The sequence below is a fragment of the Panthera tigris genome, chromosome C1 (assembly GCF_018350195.1).
Source record: "Panthera tigris isolate Pti1 chromosome C1, P.tigris_Pti1_mat1.1, whole genome shotgun sequence".
NCBI lineage: Eukaryota > Metazoa > Chordata > Mammalia > Carnivora > Felidae > Panthera > Panthera tigris.
In genome coordinates this window covers 217,678,420-217,701,988 of record NC_056667.1, presented here as the reverse complement: position 1 = coordinate 217,701,988, position 23,569 = coordinate 217,678,420, and the positions used below count along the sequence as shown (strand labels likewise).

At 59.1% G+C, this 23,569-nt stretch overlaps 1 protein-coding gene across 7 annotated transcripts in view; it reads left to right on the top strand.

Annotated features, from left to right (window-relative positions):
• Positions 1-16,564, top strand: part of HDAC4 (histone deacetylase 4) — a 252,977-nt gene extending 236,413 nt beyond the window's left edge. For 3 of the 7 annotated variants that reach the window (XM_042995875.1, XM_042995874.1, XM_042995872.1), the window contains exons 24-26: positions 10,785-10,869; positions 11,300-11,441; positions 13,165-16,564. In XM_042995875.1, the coding sequence (XP_042851809.1) occupies positions 10,785-10,869; positions 11,300-11,441; positions 13,165-13,303 (366 nt within the window). In that variant the 3' untranslated portion in view covers positions 13,304-16,564. Of the gene's footprint in view, positions 1-10,784; positions 10,871-11,299; positions 11,442-11,834; positions 11,928-13,164 lie in introns of those variants that run through there. The other 4 variants (XM_042995877.1, XM_042995876.1, XR_006221049.1 and 1 more) reach the window with 3 other exon arrangements.
• The last annotated feature ends 7,005 nt before the right edge of the window (positions 16,565-23,569 follow it).

Here is a 23,569-nt window from a genome sequence, read left to right as displayed (position 1 = left end):
GGTGAGGTGGCCAACAAGGAGAGGAAGGCAGGTGACCCTGGGGGGTGTGGCAGCAGGGAGGAGAACCACAGCGTCTCGGTCCTGGGCCCACACACCCGGAGGAGGGCGCTGGCCCAGGGGGCTGTCCTAGGACCGCAGTGGTGGAGACCCTCCCGTGCTTCCTGCCCAGCAGCCCTGGATGGCCGGGCTCAGGGTCTGGAGGAGCAGGGTCTAGACCCTCGGCACCAGGGGCACCAGGGTGAGTAGGACCAGGAGCCAGAGTCACCGGCACCCAGCTCCCGGAAGGACTTGCTTCCACGTGCCCCGTGGCGCCCGGGCCGTGGCCAGCGGTGGGGCGTGGGCGGTGGGCTTCAGGGGGCTCTGTGTTCTCCTGACAGCCTTTTGTCACGCGTGCTGTGTAGACCACGGAACTTGGTGGCAGACCTCCTTTCCGGTCAGGTTGTTAGCAATGCGCTGGGCTGTTCTGGAGTAAAAGACGGGCCTGCTTTTTAACGTGTCCACACGTCACCACCCTTTCTTCACAGAAAGCAGCCGCGCCCCCAGACTGTGTGCTAGAGTTTAAGAACAGCTGAGCAACACACTCAGACCATCCTGAAGCTTGTCGATTGTTACAGCTAGTCGCTTTACACAACGATAAAGCCCGGGCCCGGTCCCGCTCCCTGGGCGTTTCCCTTCTACGAAGAAGACGTTTTCCTTAAGCACTAGTTGTATCGAGGTCTCTTGAAAGTCTTTCTCCCGCAAGGAAGTTGCACTGAGCCCCGCTCCTCCTCCCTGCGGGCTTTCCGGGCTGATGCTCCGCGCGTGGGACGGTTTGGCACGCAGCCGCCGCGGCCTGCAGACAAGCGGTCGGACCGTCCCCTGGGCCACCGGGCGACGGCCATCTGAAGTCCGGCCTTGCTCCTGAGAGCCGTTTTACGTGATGGCTCCAGCTTTAGGTTTTCGCAACCACCGGTGACAGTTGACAATGGAAAATCATTTGAACGTGCCGCATAAGTATCATAGAGCAAGCGGTGTAGGCAGACATGCGGGGAGCCCAGCAGGTGGGCACCGAGGCCTCCGGTCTGACTTGCAGCAGTGAGGGGCCCGGGGCACGGGCCCCCACAAGGGTAGGGTTTTTTGGGCAATTTCTGCTTAATCATGGGGTATTTCAAAGTTATGTACTGCCGCTCGGCCCACGTCCAAGATCGGTGGAGAATGCTGGGGGATCAGGTGAGACCGGCGTTGAGGAAGGTGTGGGGGGATCTGGCCCCTCGTTGCACCCTCACGCTTAGGAAAGGAGCCGGTGCGACCGCTCCCAGTGGTCACAACAATTGCGAGTGAGAGATGGGGACACGGAGAGACACAGAGATGGGAACAGACAGGTAGGGAGACCAGGAGAGACAGAGGCACAGAGATGGGGACAGAGACACACAGGGACAGGGACGGGGAGACAGTGACAGCCTGACAGCCAGTCTTCATTCTCTCACGTGCACCCTCACCTGCACACGCCCTCACACACGTGTTCACGCTCCCTGTCAGTCCCCCTCAGGCCCGCAGTGACCATTTGGGGGGGCCAGCAGGCGCTTGTGGGGGACACAGGATCTCAGATTGTGTGCACCGGGGCCAGGGTGACGAGTCGCCCGCTGACCAACGTTTGGAAGGGCGGGCCCGCGCCGTGCTCTATAAGTGGGGAGAGCTGTACCTGCCCTGGCACAGAGTGCCCTCCTCGCCCCATCATCGTGACAGTGGGATGAAGGGCGTGTGGTGACAGGCTGACCCTCCTTGGCCCCCTTTGTAGAATGAGGATGAGGGTCCACGCGGTCGCAGGCTGCCTGGTTCCGCTCCCGGGGTGGCGGCTGAGCAGGGCCCGTGAACTGCCTGTCCAGCAGGTTCCGTTACTGACCGCCACGCTCCCACTGTGGCCCTGCCAGCAAGAAACACTGTTCACGGGGCTCACCTTCGGGGGGTGCTATTTTCAACGACTCCCCCTCTTCCAGGAGGAGCCGCAGCTACGAGGACAGAGCCAGACGGAAGGTGGGGCGAGGGTGCGGGGAGAGGGGAGACGGGGGAGCTCTCCGGGGTCAGTCCCAGGACACGGGACCGGGTCCTCCGCACGGCTGGAGGGACCCCCAGGGGGCTGCCCCGCACGTGCCTGGGGAGGGGGCCACCAGCAGCTGTTAGAGAAGGCTCCGCGACGTTGCAGGCACGGGGACGCCCTGAGCCCGTAGCCACTGCTTCCCCAGGACGATGGGGCCGCTGCCCGAGCCTGACACGTGGTCCCCCCAGCCCCCGCAGGCACCATCCAGAGCCCACTAAGCTCCCCGAGCCCCACTGCCGGGCCCTGCCGCCCGCTGTGTAGACGAGACGTGGGGAGCCCACCTCACCCGGGCTGTGGGTTAGCGGAGGCGGTGCTGGCTGTGTGTCTGAGCCCTTGACCAATTTTCTCAAAAGGAATCGTGATTTGTAGTTCTTAGTCCTCCTGTGGCTTGTGTTTGCATTTCAAAAACTTTGCTGGAAACCAGCCCCTCGTGTTCTACAAGCCTTTGTGTTTTCCCCGGAAGAGCTATGGAAAAGGCCGCTGACAGAGACGGTTAGAGAGTTGTGGCCGCGCCCCTGCCACGGTTCCACGCACCACGGCTGCCCAGCCCGAGCGGGCAGACAGCAGCCCTCCCCACGCTCAGCACGGCCGAGGAACCACCACTGACTTCTCAGGTGACCCCCAAAACAGCCACAGTTGGGGACAGCCGTGGGGAGCGTCCCCCCTGGGCCCCAGCCGTGAGCAGCTGTGGATGTGCTCGGGGACAGCAGGGATCTGGCTGAGGATGCCACTGGCACGTGACTCCCTTTAGCCTCAAAGAGTGACCAGGGAGCGACCCAGGGCCCCTGAAGGCCCCTCTGGAGGCGGTCGGCAGGGAGCCCCCTGGGGCATGGTCAGGGTGCCTGTGTCCTTGGAAGGATGAAGACTGAAATCTGTTCTTGGGGAGCAGCGCTGCTGAGGCCAAGGAGGCTGGAGTCTCCCTCAAGAGAAGGGACCCACCGCACTCGGGGGACAGAGAGGCGGGCGCACTGCTATGGGGGCCTGGGCCCGGGAGGGGCCGGCAGAACAGCCAGGGCCTGGTGTGGGGGTCAGAGCTACAGGTGGGCCCCCTGTGACATCCTCTGGCAGGAAGGAGGCCTGGCGTGCCTGCTGGGTGCTGGCAGTCTGGACTCAGAAGCGGGAAGGAGACCGCGAGGGCCAGAAGGCTGCCAAGCTGACCCACGCGGCCGGGGCCCTGGCCGGGTGGCTGCGCAAGGCCTCTGGCGGCCCGGTGCGGGCCGGAGAAAGGCTCCCAGTGTGGACGGGACGGGCGCACCCGTGGACAGGCCCCGGCGCCTCTGTCGTGGAAGTTCTCCCGGCCGACGCAGATCTTCCCACGTGAGGAAAAGCACGAGCAACGACCCAAGTTCTGCCAGGACGTCTTGAGCACCATTTTCTCAGGACGTCGGAACCTGTTGGTTCTTGAGCGGCACTTCCAGACTGTGGAGCAGAAAAAGGCTTTCCCCTCCTAACGAGACTCAGGAGCTGAAGCCCTGAACAGCTGTCATCAGACCAAGAACGGTCTGCAAGGGCCAGACGCTTGGCATCCTCAGAGTGGGACACGGAGTGTTTTCCTGCTCACTTGTGCTGAGGCCAGCATTTTAAAGACTAAGCTTAAGGTGTGCTTCTGAAGTGTTCCGGACCCAGGCATCAGGGCGGCTTTGGGGGTCTCCTGTCTACAGCCAGCCCATCTGCTCCCCCCCAAAAGAGCCGTCTCCCAGAGGAGGCCCACAGTGCGAGCACGAGGCTTTGGAGCTCAGTGACACATCTCCCCGGCTGAGCGACACAAAGGCCCGGGGACTCAGTGAGTCTGGCACGTGGGGGGCAGGGCCGCCCTCCCTCTGCTCGTGTTGGATGGCCTTTCTGTTGGGGGGGGGGTTCCACCACCCATTTCTCTGCTCCCCACCTCAGCCTCCTGATGCCTGCACCCCCACCTGGCCCCGTCTCCAGAAAGGTCACTGCTGCCCCGAGGGTGGACAGGACAACCCACCCCCGCACCAGCCTGCCCTGCCCTCCCCTCCACCACTCTGCCCCCTCCCCCTGCCCGGCCACGCCTGTCACGTCCCCAGGGCGCCATGGCTCCACCCTCCCGGCTTCTTCCTGGTCTTTGCTCAGAGGGCACCTGCCCAGGACCACCCTGGCCACTGCATGGACACGGCAGTCCCCCCACCACACCCTGTGTCCCGCGACTCTGCTCTCTGTTGGATCTACTCCTCCAGTAAGGCTCTGGCTCACCTGGCGGTCTCTCCCCATCACTAGGATGGCACCCTAAGGCTGGGGGATGGGTGCTGTGTGCTTTGTTCACCGACGTAGCCCGGGTTGTAGAACAGCGGTTCGCACTTAGCGGGCCGCCCCGCAAATAGTAAATGAAAGAACAAAATCCCAACTGGTCAGGGGGTAACACTCTGAGTCCTAAAGTTCCTCCCGTTTCCCGGCCCTTTTTCGCCACGCCAAGGCTGGAGGCAGGCAGCCTCGCATCTCCGGCCCCGGAACAGAGCCAGGTGCCGGGTGCTGCTGGGTGGCTGCTCGGGGCCCAGCTGACCAGGGGCCAGCCTGCAGGGCGATGCTCCGGGCCGGCACCGTCTGCCCCTCAGCACGGCCTCGCGCCGGCCTTGCAGCTCTCCGCCGGTCATCACGGGAACAAACCACGTGCCGCCGGCGACACGCTGCGTTGTCCCCTTGCTTCCCTTCTGTCCCTTTACCCCTTTCCTCCCGGAGACCCCACAGGAGCCGCCCACTCTCCCCAGGGGCGTCCCCTCGGGCTTCTGTGCAAGCCCAGGACGCGGGCGGTGCTTTGCCCCGAGGTTTCTCGGGATCTTTCCCTTGAATTTCGCGTAACTTCATGACAGAGAAGGGACAAGGTGGCCAGCACGGGGCGGGGGGGGGGTGAACGCGTCCTCCCCATGTGCTCCTCATGCAAGCACGCAGACGCCTCACCTTCCAGAAGCCTTCGCCAGGAGCTGGGACGGAGAGCGAGCCCCAGGCCGCAGTCGAGCCACAGGCTGATCCCCTGGGGTGCCCGGGACAGGGAGCCGCCACGGGAACGCAGTGGGGACAACGCAGGGACGCGCGCACCACAGCGCTTGGAGGGGACGGTGGCAGAGGCTGTTGTGAGGGGAGGGTGACGTAAGCCCCTGGAGGGCCAGCCGGCCCCGGAGACTGGCCGTGAGGAGCCCCCCACCCCGAGCCGAGCCAGTCACGACTTCCTCGCCCTGATGCAGCCCTCTGCGTCAGAGTGAGACTTTACGGAATGAGTTGGGTTTCTGAAACCATTTTTCTCTTAAAAGCGGGAGATCGAAGTTTCTGACGATACTGGAGTCGGGCAGGACAGTCAGGGCTGCGCGGCTGTGAAAACCCGAACCCGGTGCGTGGAGCCCGGGCTCCGCCCCTCACCGCCGTCCACACAGGACCTGGCCGAGCAGGCTGCCCGAGGGGACGCTGCTGTCCGCACACGGGGGCCGGGCCAGGGAGGAGCGGCTGGGGGGACCGTCCTGCTGTGGCTCTGATTCCACATCTCCCCACCTGGCACCCACCAGGCTGTCGCGGGTCGAAGCTTCCCGCCAAGTCCCCGCGTGGGGCCTCGGCGGCACTCGGCATTCTGACGTTCGACCTCTGCCCGCCTGAGGGGCGAACGGCACCCCGGGCAGGGTGGGCCGTTTCCTCATCACCTGCCGGTTCCGAGCCTGTCCTCGGGGACCTGTTGGCAGCCCGTGCTTTCTTCTCTGGTGAAGCTCATGGCTCTTGCCCAGTTTTCTACTAGGCCGGAGTTTTCCCGCTTATTCGTAGAGGGGGAGATTGGACGGATGGGTGGGGTGGGTGGATGGCAAGACGGATGGATGGACAGGGGATTGGACGGGTGGTCAGCTGGACGGATGGATGGGTGGGTGGACAGATGGACACTTAGGCATCTTCCTCTTTTCTGTCCTCCGGAAGAGCGAGTGCAGGATCAGAGTAATCTCTTGCCTGGAGGGCTCTCCTGCGCCCTGGGTTTCCTTTGCAGGAAGGTTCTAGGTGACTGACTGCGTCACTTCTGTCCCTTCTTGAGTTAGTGCCGGGAGGTCACGTCGTAGCAGATTCATCCACCTCAGCCAGGTTTCTTCTTGCCTGTGGCACCCCAGCCGTGGCCCCCTCACCTCCCGGCTCCGCGTCTGTGCCTGGGTGGCGGCCTCGCCCAGTCCCGCCACGACCCGTCCATTTAAGTTGTTTCAGAAAATCAGCTTTCAGCTCCAGTGTCCTTTTTCTTTTCCAGAATATGTTTCTGCCCCTTTTCTGTGTGTTTTCTTCACGTCTTTGTCCGGGCCTGCTCTGTCCTGTCGCTCACCTCTTAAACTGAGCACCTGCTTTTTCTGACCTGCGTGTGCCTCAGACGGATACGTGCCGCTTTGATTACTGTTTATTTCTGAGCATTTCCTGAGTTCTGTCGATGACTTCTTTGACCCGTGATTGGTGGGTGTGGGGGTTTTTGTTTGTTCGAATCTCCAAACCTAAAGGCTCACAGCTCTCGTCTGTTACCAGTTTCTTCCGGCTCAGGCAGTGGCAGGAACAGGAGGTGTGGCTGCGGGCACGCTCGCTCCACGGCCGGAGTGCGGTCCGTCTGCGAGGACGCTCCCGGTGTGTTGGAAGGAGCACGCGTCCTCCGCCCGCCTCCCAGGGCTCTGTCCTCTCCTCCAGGCCTGTTGTAGCGTCCACATTTGGTTTTCTCTGTCGACTTCTGCCTGCTCTTTCTAAGGAAGACGGGCCACCCTCTCCTCCCACGGCGCGCCTCTGTCCACCCACTTTGGTTCTGGCGACATTCATGTCCTACGTGTTGAGCAAATTTTGCCAAATGTGTACAAATTTTAAGTCCTGTCCTTTCGGTGAATTAATTGAAAGTTGTACCACTCCGTAGAGCCCTCCTTTATGTCCAGCCACGGTTTCCCGCTCACGCACGTGGTGTGGACCACTGACCGTGTCCTGAGGCTCCTGCTCTGGCTTGTCTGTCTCTCCTCCTGTCTTCCAGCCCCCTCCTCTCTCAGCATAAGGGCTGGATTTCATTCTGATTTTTATAGCCAGTCCGAGGTGTGGCCTTTAAGTGGAGACTCTGGTCCTTAAACGTCCTTTGTTGCTCTGCCGCGTTTTCCACACTCGCGTCCACATCTCGCCCTGCCCTGCGCTCCCCCGGTTTCCGCAGCACTTTCTCACCAACGGCTTCTGGCCTCCTCCCGCCGTGACGACCTGACGGGGGGCTCCCCGCGTCGCATCTGTCCCCGCTGCGTAGGAGGGCTACACAGCTGGTTGTGGTTTCCAGTGGTGATCCTTACACACACTAACACGTACCCGTGATGTGGTCAGTGGCCTCTTCCCTCCCCCCCCCCCCCGCCCCCTGGACCCAGGCGGGGCCGTGGACTAAACGACACCCTGTTGGACGTGGTTGCACAGAAAAGCTACATGCCTCCCGTAACTGACCTGTGCCTGGTGCCCTGCGTGTTTACTTGCTCTGTTGGGAGCCCCCCCTCCAGCCCCCTCCCGGGTCACGTGCGGGTCACGTGCAATCCCTGACCGGCAGCTCATGCCTCTTGCTTGCTTTTCCTTTCGCTTCGCCGGGATGACACCATTACCGTGGTTTTCTGTGGTCCCTGTTTCTGTGGCCTTTCCTGCATTCACGTTCTTTGCTCATTTCTTCTTGCTTCTCACACCGTCACCTGGGACCACTGTGCCTTCAGCACGAGCGCGCCCCTTACGTTTCCCCGGAGAAGGACACGGCCGTCACCTTCCCCCGTTTGCCTGCTTTTATTAAAGGCGTGATTTTACCCTCACGCGTGAGTGAGCAGGGGTGCCGCTCTGGGTTGGCCGTCACTTTCTCGGCACATTGAAACAATCACACCCTGTCCCGTTGCTCTCTTTGCCGTGAAGCAGCCAGTGCCTGGCTCACCGGCTCCTTTGCACACCGTGTTCTCCAGCTGCTATCAGAGCTCTCTGCTGGTCTCGGACGTCGCACAGCCTCACTGGTGTGCACAGGGGTGGGTGTCTCGTATGATTCTTCCTGCTCGGGTCTCATCCCCCCTTCTGGACGGGGGATCCTTCCCGTCAGTCAGTCCTGGAGACGCCTCGGCCGTGGGCGCCCCTAACGACCCCTCCCCACCCCCTGGACACTGAGCAGATGAACGGAGCCCTGCCCCCTCTGCCCGCTCCCCTCGTCCCTGGTGCATTCAGGCCACCCCCTCCGCTGTTGCTTCCAGATTATCAGGTTTCTCTTTCTCTGATCCGAGTTGCCAATTTCTGCTGTTACGTTTTCATTGCCAGAAGTTCTGTTTGGCTCTCTTTCAAATCCTCCCGGTGAGTAATCCTAGGTTAGTGTCTTACTTATTTTTGTTACTATAAAAATCACCTTTATCTTCCGAGTATTTGTTTTTTAATTCACATCCAAGTGAGTTAGCATATAGTACAATAAAGATTTCAGGAGCAGTATCTTACTTTTAACGCATCTTAAACCTACTTACTGCATAGTTTAAAACTGATCATTTCAAGAAGCGCGGTCTTTGAGGACATAAATCTGTGGTTTTTTTACTAGACCTTTAATCCTGGATAGCTGACCCCTCGCACGGTTCCCTCTCGGCCCGTCTGACCTCAGCCTGGGAGCCAACCCTGGACGGCACTGCTCATGCCCAAACACGCCCAGCATTCGCCCGCCTTCCCACGACCGCCCCTCCCGCATTGGCCTCCGTGCGGGACCCCACCGTGCGACCGGCCATGCCCTGTCCTCACCCCCTCTGGGCTGTGGGGGTCTCTCAAGCTTCCCTTGGTTGTCATTTTTGAAACGTTGACAATTTTCGGCAATCGAAGAATGCTACTCAGGTGTTGTGTAGAACGTCCTTCAATTGACGTTTGCCTGGTTTTTCCTTACGATTGGACAGGGGAGGAAGACCGCGGGGTCAGGTGCCCCCCTGCTTCTGTCCAGGACAGTGCCTTCCCTGGGCCTTATCTCTGCCGAAGTGAACCGTGAGCCTTGTGTGAAGTCCCCTTTCTCCACTTCCACACGTGCTCTGTGGTGGATGTCGGGAAGAGGGGCTCAACTCACACTCGAGGGGACACATGGCACATGGGAAGGTGTGACACTCCACGTCTTGGAGAGGGGGCTTGTGCAGAAGTTATTGAAATCCCTCTTCAAGAACATGTCTCCTCCCCACCCCCCCATCGATTTGTTCAATCGCTTTTTCCATCGGTACGGACTCCTGGACACGTTCATGCCCTGTGTGAAGTTCAGTACCCCCTGTGTGCCTCCCTCCCGATGGGCCTCGTGCGCATCCTGTCGGCACCACCTGCCATCTGGTCCCTCGAGACCACCAGGCCCTTCTCAGCCCTGCCCTGCGCCAACCTTGGAAAATCCCCCATTTCCCCAAGGAGCCTGGTGCCCTCTGCTGGAGAGTGACGGGCGAGAGCTTGTTCTCCTGACCCCAGTCCATGCTGGCTGACCTCTGTCTTACGATGTTTTGACTGGGCACTCAAGGAACTGAGCTGGCATTCCTGGTCGGCAGCCTGCTTTGGGGACGCGGTCCTCACGAGAGGGTCTGCGGCTGCTCTGCCAGGCACCTGAGCGCTGCAAGCAGCGGCCTGTAAACCGGGCTGATTCTCAGGGGGACTGTGTCCCTTCTCCGCAGAGCCAAGGCCAAGAACCAAGTCCTGCTCTGCAGTTGTCCACGTGAGGCCAGCTCATCTTCGGGGGGTTGGGGGGCTGTCCCAGGACGTGTGACTGCCCTGGGCAGGTTCTGCTTCCTTCTGGAACCCAGCACATCTCCCTGCATTTTAAAGGCTTGTCTAATCCTTTAAAGTTTTTTAGAATTACTTTTGTGTTTTCGTGATGCATTTGAACCAGCGTGCTTGGTTGTCATGTTGGGGACGCTACAGTCTGCCCTGTGGCCCCTCTGGTTGTCTTGTGTTTCTTTCCTGATTACCTTCTGCTGCCTGCACTGGAGGAAAATCTTGCAGCAAAAGGTCCCTCCCCTCTGAGAGATTCTGTTCACTTTTCTTCCTTTTACCTTTTCCCCAGTTTTGGAAGAACATCGTCAATGGGGCGTTCGGGCATTCTTTGTAAGACTAGGGACACGAAAGCAGTATTTCCGAAACGTAGCCATGCTTTCCCCTACTGATGAGCCTGTGGTGCAGTGTCCCAGGAGGCCCCAGGTCTTGTACACCAGCCGCTCGTTGAGACGGTGCCTCCCGACGCAGCAACTCACAAGTAGACCGGACGGTCTCCTACAAAAATTACCCTAAAGAAAATAAATCTAGGGGCAGGTGTCCGACTTCAGCTCAGGTCTTGATCTTACGATTCGTGAGGAAAAAAATCTACCTTTGTTTAAAACAAAAATCGTATAGGGGCGCCTGGGTGGCTCAGTCGATTAAGCGTCCGACTTTGGCTCAGGTCGTGATCTCATAGTCCGTGAGCTCGAGCCCCGCGTCGGGCTCCGTGCCGACGGCTCAGAGCCTGAAGCCTGTTTCGGATTCTGTGTCTCCCTCTCTCTCTGCCCCTCCCCTGCCCATGCTCTGTCTCTCTGTGTCTCAAAAATAAATAGACGTTAAAAAAAATTTTTTTAAACAAAAATCGTATAGTAAATAGCAAAGCTATATTTGGGTTTTTCCTCTTCTCTGTTAGCAAGTACGCTCAGCAAAGAGGTGCTGACTTTGAGCGTCCCGCTTCAACACACATGGGGCTATATCTGTATTCACAGTGTGTTTCGATTTTTTTTTCTAGCTTGATCCTCTCCCGGAAAAGGTTCTGCAGCAGAGACCCAATGCTAACGCTGTCCGGTCCATGGAGAAAGTCATAGAAATCCACAGTGAGTTGCCTGGGCCAGCGCTCAGCAGGAACCTCCCGGGGGCACGGGCTGACCCACATCCCCCGGACTGTCTTGCGGGCAGGCTACGCCCTGCGCTCCCTGCGCAGACACTGGGTCCCCGCCAGCCTCCCTGCTGGGAAGCCCGTGTCTGCCAACAAACGCTGAGGGGGTCCCTTAGGCCCACCGCCCCCCGCCCATCTCAGAGGGTCTGTGTGGGAGGCCCCTTCGCAAGGGCAGTGCCCGAGTCGGGGGGGAGGCCCCACTCCCGAGGACTTGGCTGGCAGTGTGGGGGAGCCCAGCGTTTGTGAGCCAGGGGATAGCCCGGCTTCTGTCCCCCGAGAGAGGTGCTCTTCAAGGCGCCCGGGAGGAGTGCGGCTCGAGACCCCGGGAAGGCGGGTGACTCCCGGTAACAGCTCTTCCCTTGCCCCAGGCCAGTACTGGCGCTCCCTGCCGCGCCTCTGCTCCACGGTGGGACACTCTCTGGTAGAGGCCCAGAAGTGCGAGAACGAGGAAGCCGAGACCGTCACCGCCATGGCCTCGCTGTCCGTGGGCGTGAAGCCCGCGGAGAAGAGGTGAGCGCCTCCGCCCTGGCCCGGCGGGCCCTTCCGGGAACGGTGCCCCCTTCTGCACACCGCCCCAGACTCGGCCCTTGTGTCTGAGGCGCGCGGTTTCTCCCGCAGGCCCTGCCTTATGCACCGGGCCTGCCCCGGAGGGGTGGAGGGCAGGGGTCCCCACGCGCACGGCTAGCTCTTAACGGCGCCAAAGACCCGGAGAAGCACTTGGAGACCCTTCACTCGGGAGCGGGGGGCCCGCCACGACCGCCCTTGGGGGGCAGGGGCACAGGGAGCCCGGAACGGGCAGCAGGAGGGCGCGGGTGCGGGAGACGCCCCGAGGCAGGTGGGCACCCCCCCCCCGACCCTCCCGCTTCTCTCTCCCTCTGCCGTGCCCGCCGCACCCCTGCTCAGACCTGACGAGGAGCCCATGGAAGAGGAGCTGCCCCTGTAGCCTCCCCCGGAGCTGCGGTTCTCTTGTCTGTTCGTCCCCGTCTTGAAGCTCCGCCAAGAACAGCTCCTGTTTCGCTGCGGCCTGCCCGCGATCTCTGGCCAGGGCTTGAGCGGCAGCGGGGAGCCCTCCCTGCCCGGCCCCCGGGCCCCCCCCCCCCCCGGGCGGGCAGCATTGCGCGGAACCGGGACAGACGCCGGCCGCGCAGACACACGGACACACACGCGGCCAGGCTCTCGGCTCCCGGAGGGAAGCCGCGGAGGAGGGAGGCCCGTGCGGCTCGCGGCACAGCCGCCCACTTCGACGCCACGAGGGAAGGAAAACGGAAATCAGAGATCTGATAACACAAAACGGACTCGATTAAAACTGGTGCTTACTGTTGATTACCACCCACAATTCCACAGTCTCCGTGGAAACCGCTCAACTCATCCCGTAGCTTCTTTTTTTCTTTAACGAGAACGTTCTCTAGGCCCCGGCCGCCTCCGTGGCCCGCAGCGGCGGGGTCTGCGGCCGGGCGGGGGGGGGCGGAGTGGACACGCGCAGGAACGTGAGCCTGCGGGACCCGGCTCTGCTCTCTCAAAGCCATCGGAAGATGCGAGTTTGTGCCTTTTTTTTTATTGCTCTGATGGATTTTTGTGGCTGGGTTTTCTGAAGTCTGAGGAACAATGCCTTAAGAAAAAATAAACAGCAGGAATCGGTGGGACAGTTTCGGGCCTGGCGGGGGAGGGGGGGTGGCCCACGCGCCCCGAGGCCGCTGCGTGCTGGCCAGGGGAGGGGGGCGCTGCTGGGGCGGGGGGGGGGGGGCTGCCGTCCCGTGGCCCCTGTTTTGCTTTAGTGCTGTTTAAGAGACGTGCAGGTAGTTCCAGCAAAGTGGCAAATACTGTTGGGGGTTTTGAAGTCCGACAAATTTTAAATGAATCCAAAGTGTTCTTTTCTCGTACGTCATTTAACAATTGAGCATCTCCATTTGGTTGTGAAGCATGTCCTAGGCTCACTTCCAGTGTTAGGATCGGAATGCTTTTCATTAAAAGCAAGTAGCATGAAGTATTGCTTAAGTTTTAGGTATAAATAAATATATATATGTATAATATATATTCCAATGTATTCCAAGCTAAGAAACTTGATTCTTATGAAATCTTGATAAAATATTTATAATGCATTTATAGAAAAAGTATATATATATAATAAATGCAGGTCGTAAAGGTCCCTGGCGAATGAATGACGTGTGGACTAGACATCAAGGTGCTTACGGAAAGGGATCTAGTTTGAAACTCACGTATTTTTGAATTCCAGATTGGATAGCTTCCAGATCGCCAACGAGTCCGCCACTGGACGGCTGCCTTCGGGTGTGAGCTGTCCTTCCCGCTCTTTCCGGACGGGACCCTCCTGGTCCGAGCCTCCTCGCACATATTTACCTAATGAGTTTTTATAGCAAAGGATAGACATTTGCTGTTGATTTTTGTATGAATTTTCCACAAGGAGATCCTGAATAAGCATTGTTTTGTGAATTTTACATTTTGTTCTCACCATTTAGCAGTTTCCTGAATGGTAATAATGTCTAAACCTTTTTTCTTTCTAAATTCCTGCTTGTACATTTTTTTTTTAAACTTTTAAAGGTTTTTTTTTTTTTATTATTATTTTCATTGTTGTTTATTTTCGTACAGCGAGCAGTTTGCTGCGGTGCACGGAACTGCCCTCGGTTTGTTTTCAGAAAGTGAGCTCGAGGTGGGGGGGTTGGCGTGCAGGCTCCTGGCGGTGACTGGCTGTCCCAGCCCCGCCCCCCACGGCTGCGCCCATTAGCGAGGGGCTTTTCTTCCCTCCACACCGGTAGTGTTACAGGGGGTGCTGTGTTTTCCCCTCGGCAGCCGCGCGGGGAGGATCGCAGGGTCACTTGCCAGACGCCTCGGGCCGTCAGCACTCATGAAACTCCTGTTTCAACTTGCCTGGCCACGTTGTCAGGATAGGATTTTAAATTCAGTTTTCCAAAGACCTTTTAAAGCATGTCAGCAAAATGCATGGGGCCGGAGTGAGGCCCACACCTGTTCTGGGTTTTTCCGCCGCGGCCACACGGCCGGGGGCCGGCCGAAAGCAGCAGGCCCCGGATTTTGGAGCCTGTGGCTGCGGGAGCCTAGGGGCCCCCCGCCGCCTGGCGAGCCTGCAGGGACAGCACAGATTCCTGACCAGGGCAGCCAGTCTTTGCTCTTTTTGTCTTGGACAGTAACTGACCGTCACTTTTTACTGGTAACTTATTTTTCAGCACTTGAAGACACCAGTTTCATTCCAAAGCATGTAGTGAGTTCAGAGCCGCGGGGAGAGTTCGGGCACGGCGCTCCCGTCAGGAGGGAGCCCCAAGCCACGTTTCGGAGTCTGGTCGCATTCACAGGGTAGCTTCTGAGACACTGACGCAGGCGGACTCCTGACCGAGCGAATCCAGATTCTTAGGTTGGCTCGGTCACGGGGACGTTGGTGGTCAGGTCCAGGACGGCGGCCTGAGAGTAGGACAGAAAGGTCTTGGGGCAGGTGTGACTGCACCCCCTCCTGCCGGCCCCTCCTTGCTGCGGGGCCCAGCCCACCTTGGCGGGAGGAGCCGGTGCGCGGGAGCCAGCTCGGCCATCCGGGCCGGTGCAGAGCGGCCCGTGGCCAACCGGGGCCCTGCTCCACGCGGCCCGCGGGCCCCCCCCCCCCCCCGCCACCGGCCGGCCCCGGCTCTCGGAGAGGAAGAGGTCATCTCACGCTTTTTACAGTGACTGGGTCAGGGAGCCGTCCGAGGGGGGGCTTGCTCCCCGTCTCCTGCGGGGAGACCCCTCGGCAGAGAGGCCTGGGGGGCGCGGCTGCTGTGTCCGCGCGCCCCAGCCCCACAGATGTGCTTAAAGCATTACCGTGTAGCCTTTTCTTTTCTTTGAAGACACACTCGGCCCTTCCCCGCCGCCAGCCGCCAGGGTCTGCAGGACCCCCGCGCCGAGGGGGGTGGGGGGCGCCTCCCATCTCCCCTCTCCGGTCCTTGCGCCTAATTTAGCCTTTTTCTTCCTTTGCCAAGGCCTCGGGGGCACCGGCCGGGGGTCAGCGAGCGAGCACTTTAGGTCCCCCCGCGGGACTCCCCACGATGCTGCCGGGGACGCGTGGCGCCCGCCCTTTCGGCTCCCGCCGCGCCCCGGCGTGCCCGAGCCCCACCAGCAGGCGGCCGCCCGGCTCCAGAGGGCCGCTTTGTCAGAGTGTCTCGGTTTTTCTCCACTTACTTTCGAACACCCGTTTCCAGAGGAAGGACCGCCGGGTGCTGCTCCGCACGGAAGCCAGGGCGGCAGAGTTTGTCGGTTTTAATTTTCGATCAGAACATTCCTCCTTCGCTGGTCACAGCCACGTGCTCATTCCATTCTTTTTGTAGACTTTCGGGCCCACGTGTTTTATGGGCATTGATACATATATAAATATATATATAAACATATATGAATCTATTTTTTTAAGTTCCTACACCTGGAGGTTGCATGGACTGTGAGGCCGGCATGTCTATATCGTACACAGATTTTGCACGCCAGACTCGGCAGCTTTGGGGAAGAGGAAAATGCCTTTTCGTTCCCCTCTCACGACATTTGCAGATTCGACAGATGGGGAGTTTTTCTGTAAAACGAAACCTTGAAGGAGAGTCGGTGGGGGGGAGGGGGGGAACGTTTGCGTCTTACTGAACCTATTCTTAAGAAATTGTACTTTTTATTGTAAGAAAAAGAAAAAAGGACTACTTAAACATTTGTCATATTAAGAAACAAAGTTTATCTAGCACTTGTGACATACCAATAATAGAGTTTATTGTATTTATGTGGAAACAGTTGTTTTAGGGAAACTACACAGAATTCGAGGTGAACTGCCCGTCTCTCTTCCGTTGACTTGGAGGCATTTGCCTCGCTTTGTTTTGTTTGTTCCTTGGATCTTGCACAGGGCCAGGCGCGCGCGCTGCCCTCCGGCCGGCCCGGTGGCCGCCGACGGTGACGGTGCACAGCCCCGGAGAGCCCCTTTCCGCACAGCTGTGGTGACTTTCTAGTTACTTGTAGACCACGCGTGGCCAAGATGTCACTTTCAGCCGAGAGTCGTGACCTGTGTGAGCGCCGCGGGTTCAGACCCTCCTTTGCATGGAGAGGAGACCCTTTCTTCCTCGCCACGACGCGGAGCTCGTCCCCGGCCCGGCTCGCCTCGTCCGACGTGACGACAAGTCTGCGCCCGGAGGAACGAGCAGGCGGACACTTTCGTTTGTTGGGGTTTTCGGTGTGTGTGCCCCGCGGGGGAGGCGCTCTTTCCCAGTTGATGAGAATGACCCGTATTATAATATACACAAGGGGGGCTGACCCCGTTTGCCCAAGAGCTTGCACAGAGCTGCGGTGCCGCCGCGGCCCGCGTGTGGCCCGTCGGCGCGCTCCGGGCCGGGTCCTCGCCGCGGCAGCCTCCCGTTTTCTTCTGTAACGTAATCCGTTCCCTCCGATCGTCTGGACCTTCCAGTGGTCGTTTCTTTCTTTTTGCTCCGTGGAGTTGGAGATTCTGTTCCCGGTTTTCTCATTCTCGTTCTGTTCCGTGTGGGCGGGTTTTCACCGACGGCCGTGTCCCCTCCTTTGACTGCCGACTCCACTCCACCCGGAGTCCAGTGTTTTGTACCTCATCAGACAGCTTGTTGCTCTCGTGGTGTAAATAAAACAGCATCTCTGGTTTCTGCCGTGTGCTCGCGTCCTCTCTGGCCCGCCCACCCCTGCCCCGGGCTCCCCCATCGTGGGACGGGAATCGCCGGCAGCCCCCGCGGGCGGCCCCTGGGACCCAGACGCTCGGACCTGTCGCCCTTTGCCCGTTCGGGCCGGTCCCGTGGGCAGATCTTCGCTTTAAATGCCCTCCTACCATTCCCTGAGATATTTGGCTGCCTCCCCCCGGCCGGCAGGCGCCTCCGCAGAGGGGGCGAGTCTGCAGACCCAGCCACAGCCGCCCCCCCACCCCCGTCCCCCAGCAGCATGTTGCCTCCCCCGAGTGACCACCCCACTTCCGGGCCCCCGTGCTCAGTGACTGATGAGTCGGGATGGGGGGTGGGTGGAGGCCGGCCACTTGGGCCCCCTGAGGACAGCTGGGGCCATTCCCCTCCCCGTGGGTTGTCAGCCTGCTTCAGGGTCTCCCTGACTCTCACCAGCCCGCGTCTGGGGGCAGGAACCTGGGCACAGCTCCATGGGAGGCCTGTGGCCTGAGGTCCCTTCTGCAGGTGCAGCCACGCTGTCGGTAGGGCTCACGTGGGGGACCCGCCTCCAAGCACACCCCCCGGTGGTGGGCAGGCCCCGTTCGCCCGCTGCACCGACCACCCGGCGGGGCGGCTGCGACCTGGCAGCTGCCAGCCCCAGCGCAGGAGAGGCAGGTGAGGCAGGGAGACCCTGAGAGCGCACCCGAAGGCCGCCACAGGCCTTCTCTAACCTGATGTCACAGGTGAGGTGCTGTCACTTCCCCGCCTCTGTGAGCCGTCACTCGAAGCCAGCCGGGAGGCCGGCCCACAACCGCACCCCGGGAGGCAAGGGCCATGCAGGCTGCCCACACCACACCCGCCTCTGGCTTCGTTTGGTTTCTCTCAAATCCCGACAGCTTTGCCTTCAGAATGTGCCTGTAATTCACTCAACTACCTCCCGACCCAGCCCCCTTCTCCACGCCGGTCCCTTGTGCCCCCTTCCCCTTAGCCTCCCCAGCACGGGAGCCAGGCTGACCCTCCCAAGGCTGGATGCTGGGCAGGCTCACCGACGTGGTCCTGCTTCTGTTGGCCTGTCTGTCCCCCCCACTAGAGTATAAGCTTTGCACCTGCTACGGTCACTCCTATCTCCCCAGAGATTAAAACCTACTAGTAACTCAACAAACAGGGTGGAATGAATGTTTCTGGGGCTCAGTCCTCTTGGCCCATTTACCTGTTGGTTATCAGAGATGAGAAGTAGAGTTTTAAAATATATTTTGGTGCTAATCCCTGGTCGGTTCTGAATTTCAAGTATCTTCTCACCTGGGGATTCTTTCCTCTCTCCTGTTAATGGAAACAGTCCGAGATGCCACCGTGCCCCTCCGCCTGTTTCGGCGGCTGTGAACAACATCCCCCCCCCCGCCCCCGCGTCCCGGTCCAGGTGCGTGTGGTCTGAGCCCCTCCTCACAAGCAAAGCCCAGATGGCCTATGATCCATCTGCACACGTCTCCGTGGACATCTCTTAGAGATGAAGACTTTTTCCCTAAACGTGACATAATACCGTATCATGCTCTAAAAATTGGCGGTTCCTTAACAGCCAAGATCCAGCCGACACAGATTTCCCCAGGTGTGTCACTGGTTTTCTTGTTTGTTTGCTTTTTACACTCGGTTTGTCTTCATCAGGATTCACACAAGGACCTCACATGGCATTTGACAGGTGTGTCCCTTACGTCTCTGACCTGTGGGCTCATCTCCTTCTTAATTCCCCTTGCAATGTACTTGTGGAAGAAACCGGACGCTCGCGGACCCCACCGTGCCCTTCAGTCTGTGGCTCCAGCCCCGGGAAAGGCCCCTTGGACGCAAGCATGACCACAGGGCCCACTATTTCAGGGACAGTGATGCTTTTCACCATTCCTTCTCCACAAACGAGACGTTTCAGGGTGTTTACATAGGCAGTAGGTAAGCAATTATTACCAAGCTTCTAGCCCCAACACCTTTCAGAAAAAGTAAACACTCAAAGGCCGAAGTTACAGATTAAAAGACTTTCCATTCAGCATCCCAATACTAAATCTTTCAACCAAGAATTCAAGGGTGGTAGAATTAAATAGTTTACATAAATAAGACTTGATTTTTAATTTTAAAATGCATTTAACATTCCTATTTAAACCCTTTGGCAGATTAAACTATTTTGTTGGTTGAAATGTAAAAGGAACATCTTTTATTTCTTGGAAGCAGTGAAAGTTCCAGTTTTTAACACTGGATAGGAGTGTGGCATTTTGATCCGTACAAGTGTTGGGATTTACGCACAGAACCTAAAGCGGGTGCAACTTCCTCAGTTTCTCCTACTGCTTAAAAGTCCTTTGATAGTTGAGCATTTGAAAATGTAAGCTGGGATTTACAACTAAATTGTGTTATAATTTAAATACTCAGGTCTTTTTTAAAAAATTTAATATTTGTTTTTATTTTTGAGAGACAGAGAGGCAGAGTGTGAGTGGGGCAGGAGCAGAGAGAGAGGGAGACACAGAATCGGAAGCAGGTTCCAGGCTCCGAGCTGTCAGCACAGAGCCCGACGCGGGGCTGGAACCCACGAACCATGAGATCATGACCTGAGCCAAAGTCGGACACTTAACTGACTGAGCCACCCAGGCGCCCTGTCTTTTAAAAAAATTTTTCAGTGTTTATTTTTAAAGGCGAGAGAGGCAGAGCATGAGCAGGGGAGGGGCCGAGAGAGAGAGAGAGAGAGGGAGACACAGAATCCGAAGCAGGCTCCAGGCTCCGAGCTGTCAGCACAGAGCCCGATGTGGGGCTCGAACTCAAAAACCGTGAGATCACGACCTGAGCCGAAGTCAGACGCCCAACCGACTGAGCCACCCAGGCACCCCAAGGGCTTTTAAATCTGATTATTGAAAGCTGTGAGGACCCATTTGTTCTGCTGACCCCTGGGTGCAGGTTGCGGGTGTCACGTTTCCCCAACACATTCTTGGTACCAACCTGAGTTCAGTCAGCCTTTGAAGTCAGCTGGAATCCCTGGTGAACAGTTGGGACTTTGGGCTGCCGTAGCGTCGAAGTTCAAAGCGAAGGCTCCTTGGAGATTAACCGACTGCTGGCAATCGGCCGTTGCACGCACCACAAAGTGCTTCCGGGTGACAACGCCAAAATGCCTGCACGGCCGGGCAGTAGGCATCGACCCAGCCCTCCGCGGACATTTGCACGGCCTGCGGCCACTGTTCAGATGGAGACTCACATGTGTCTAGATACCCAGAAGGTACAAACAGGTTCAAAAGGTGTTAAACGGAAATATATTCTATCCCCCCCAACATATACACCTTGACAAATATACATCCTTAAAGACCAAGGAGGGCCAGGCTAACTGCACTAAAGTGTCCTAGAAGTCCTGTCCCTGCTGGCTGGGATTATCCCTCACCCCTCGTGGGGCCTCCTAGGGCCTCATCGGGCCTCCCAGGACCTCCCAGGGCCTCACCCGGCCTGCCAGGGCCTGCCCCAGAACCCAGAAGGCCTCCTCTCTGACATTTACCAGACTCACTCTGCACACACGTTTTGTGCTTAAACCTCCAGCCATAACGTGGCCACACGTGGCTGTGGGGGAAGCTGGGACGTGTAGTCTGCACAGCCAGTGAACGTGTGCCCAGCGGGTTCCGATGCTCTGTTTTGACAGAACACGGGGAGAATAGTTACTGACAGAAACAGCCTCTCTGCCACACAAGCCAGGCACAGGAGGGACATCGTGGCACCGGGGCCTGGGGACGTCAAAACGAAAATGGTGCAGGATCAGGACAGTCCTGAAACACGAGGTCTTCTCACTCGGAGCCCCGATACCCATGGAGTATGTTAGGCGAATTGTTACAGAAACACAAAAAGACATTTCAAAGAGATGTCACAGCGGGGTCTAGAGGATGTCGTAGAGAGGAAGGAAAAAGTGTCTAAATGAAGAGAGGCATTGACTCTCACAGACTCAGGGGCAGGAGCTGCTGACCAGGCCACTGAAAGGGAATCAGAGACACAAGCCGCCAGCCGGCACCAACACCACACCAGCCAGCCCCGAGAGGCCACGGCGGCTGATGCAGAGGAACTTAGAATCCACAGACCAATGACCATCCAATTTCCTTTGAATCCATTCTTACTCTGTCTCGAACCAGAAGACAGTTTTCGTCCAAGCCGAGCTTAGTAGGAAGGAGAGAAGGTTCCCACAGCATTAAGGTTTGCTCTGATCGTGCCCTGGACGTTGGCTTGAAACCACACAAATAGACACATGTCAGAGGAACATGCTTCTGCTGAGTGTGACGTAGGGAGGCATGTCCGTGTGCTGGCCACCCAAGGTCCGCGTGCCCCCCGGGCGTGCCCGCCATCCACGCGACGCTGACCGCCGGTGCTGTCACTGATCTGGTGAGCTCACCGCGTGCAAACAGCCCGGGAGGAACATACCCACGGCTTAGGTCTGCCAAGCCAGACGTGTTCCCGAGGGAGACGCCGAGACTGCTCGATTGCGTTCCGAGCACACGGCAGAACGTGGCTTTGTGGGCAGTCTGGCCCACGGGTGAGCGGCACTGGAGGGGTCAGTACGTCCTCCAGGCCCGTCCTGCTGTAGACGGGACCACCCACACAGCCTCACTGAAATGTGTAAGATCCAAATAGACGGAGTTAGGAAACGAAGGTGTAATTTCTCCTAACAGAGAGCAGGCTCCTGGATGCCTGTGGCTGGGGGCGACACCCAGCACGGGGGCCAGGCGGTAGTGGGGACCTTGGTGGCGGTGGCCCCACCCTAGCGAGTGCTCACGTGTGAGGCCCTGCATTAACTCTGCTAAAGTCTAAACCCACGCGAGTCCATGGGGAGTGTTCTCACACCCACTCACACCCGAAGAAACTGAGGCTCAGCTCACTTTGCCTAAGCTCGCACAGCCGGTGACAGGGGGAGGATCCAAATTCAGGGCTACTTTGATGCCGGGCCCCTCGATCTAATCAATGACATCTGTGTCCCAGGCCACACTGTGACTCCCAGACCACAGTGACTTTGGAGCAGGACGGGCCGCACCAGCACCACTTACTGAGGTGTCTGCACCGGGCCTTGTCCGCGCGGCACGAGGGACATTCAGGGCCAGGTCATCCTCGTGGTGGACTCTCCTGCCCCCTGGACCGTGTGCCGCAGCATTCCGGCCTCCGATCTCCCCTGGCACGCATACCCGGCCCACCCAGGGAGAAAGGGATGGGTGTCGGGATTCTCTCTTCTGCCCCCGCCCAGCATCCTCAGTACAATCCGATCAGAAAGCCGAGCCTCCTGGATGGAGCGTTCTGGCCTCACCCTCCTTCCTAGCGCCCGTTCAGAACCAGATGCCTCTCAACTCCAGCCTCTGGTGACGAGGGCCTCTCCCCCACCTGGTGGTCCAGTTCACCTCTGGACAAGCCCAGCCGGGAGGAGGCCCTTCCCATCTCCCCCGGCCTGGGGCCCAGCGTGTGGAGCCCCTCCCAGGCACCCAGGGTGGGCTGGATGCGGACCAGGTACAGGTGGGACCTGTGGTCCTTGGGAGCCTCCAGGGACACAGAGCAGGGCCACCGTCCCTGCCCTGGGAACTTCCCTCCCGCCCTGCCCCTTCCCAGCTAAAGCTTCCCGGATCCCATATTGGGAAGGGAGAGTCAGGCAGAGACGGCCTTGAACCAGGGCAGGACCTTTGACCTCACGCAGCCTCAGGGGGCAGGTGGCCCCTCAGGTCCTCTGTGTCCCCACAGAGTAGAGGAAGCTCCTGGGGGCGTCTCCGATGCGATCTCAGCTCAAGACTTGAATGAAAACTGGATGTACGCATTGGGGAGGCAGAATAGCAGATTCCCAGGGTCTGAGAAAGGAGAATGAGGGTGTCCCCTGGGCAAAACTCAATTCTTAAAAGCCACGGACAAGTCACAGAAGGTGTGACACAATTGTTCGATACACAGAAAACTAGTAACCCGTGTGAGTCATCTAAAAAGTCACTGGGAGAGAAGCACTCTTTGGAGGGTGTATATATTTAAACGACTCAATCCATTAGATGCCGGGGACGGTGCGTGGACACCAGCGAGTCACAGAGCCATCGTTGGCGGGACGGTCACGGCTAGAGACAGACGTGAACATTTTTGTTAAGAACCTTCCAAACGGCCGTGCCTCCATCCGGTAATTTCACTTCTGGGAAATGGGTCCCAAGGACATAAATCTAATTACAGAAAAGGTTCTGTGTCCAGAGATGCTCACTGCAGCACCGCTTAATGAAAAGTGGGAAACTCGCGGAGCTGGCTCACAGTCGGGAGCGGCCGGTGCCCACGCGGCCGGCCAGTGGGCGACGCCCATCGGGGTGGGCTCAGCACGGCCGGCTCCGCGCCCGCGGGACCGTGCGCACGCGTGGCTGCGGGCGGCGACGGGGACGTGCGCGTGCGCGGCTGCGGACCCGGATGGGAACGTGCGCGTGCGTGGCTGCGGGCGGCGCGAGTGTCCTGTGGGCGCGCACGTACCCGCACCCCAGGCGACGGGCCTCCCGAGAAGGCGCCCGGAGGAAGGCCCCCGGAGGGGAAGGCGAAGCGAAGCGTCGCCGTGCAGTGACGCACGGCGCGCGTCGGTGTCCTTTTCCGAGAGTGAGAGGTGTGCGCTGCTGTGGGCTCGTTTCTTTTCGTCGGTGGAGATAGTCTCGAGCCGCGCTTCCCAACCTCGGTCCCGCAGAACGCGGGTCTCAGCCTCACAGCCGGTCCAAAGAAAAATGTGAAATGCAGGTGTTTTCTAGCACATTCCACGGAGCTCCCGCCCCCGAGCCCGGAAAGCGTCCCGGTGGCACTTTCCTGGGTGCAGGAGACGCGCGGAGGCGCGGCCCCAAGTCAGCTGGGCCGGGGGCCCCTTCCGGGGCGGGGGGGGGGGGGGGGGGAACAGCTGTCCGGGAAAGCGGCCGCAGGGGTGTCCTTTCAGCGCCCCCACCCCACCCGACACTGGCGCACAGCGGGACGCTCGGCCCGGAGCCAAGGGTCAGGTGAGGCGGCCGGAGCGGAGGCCGG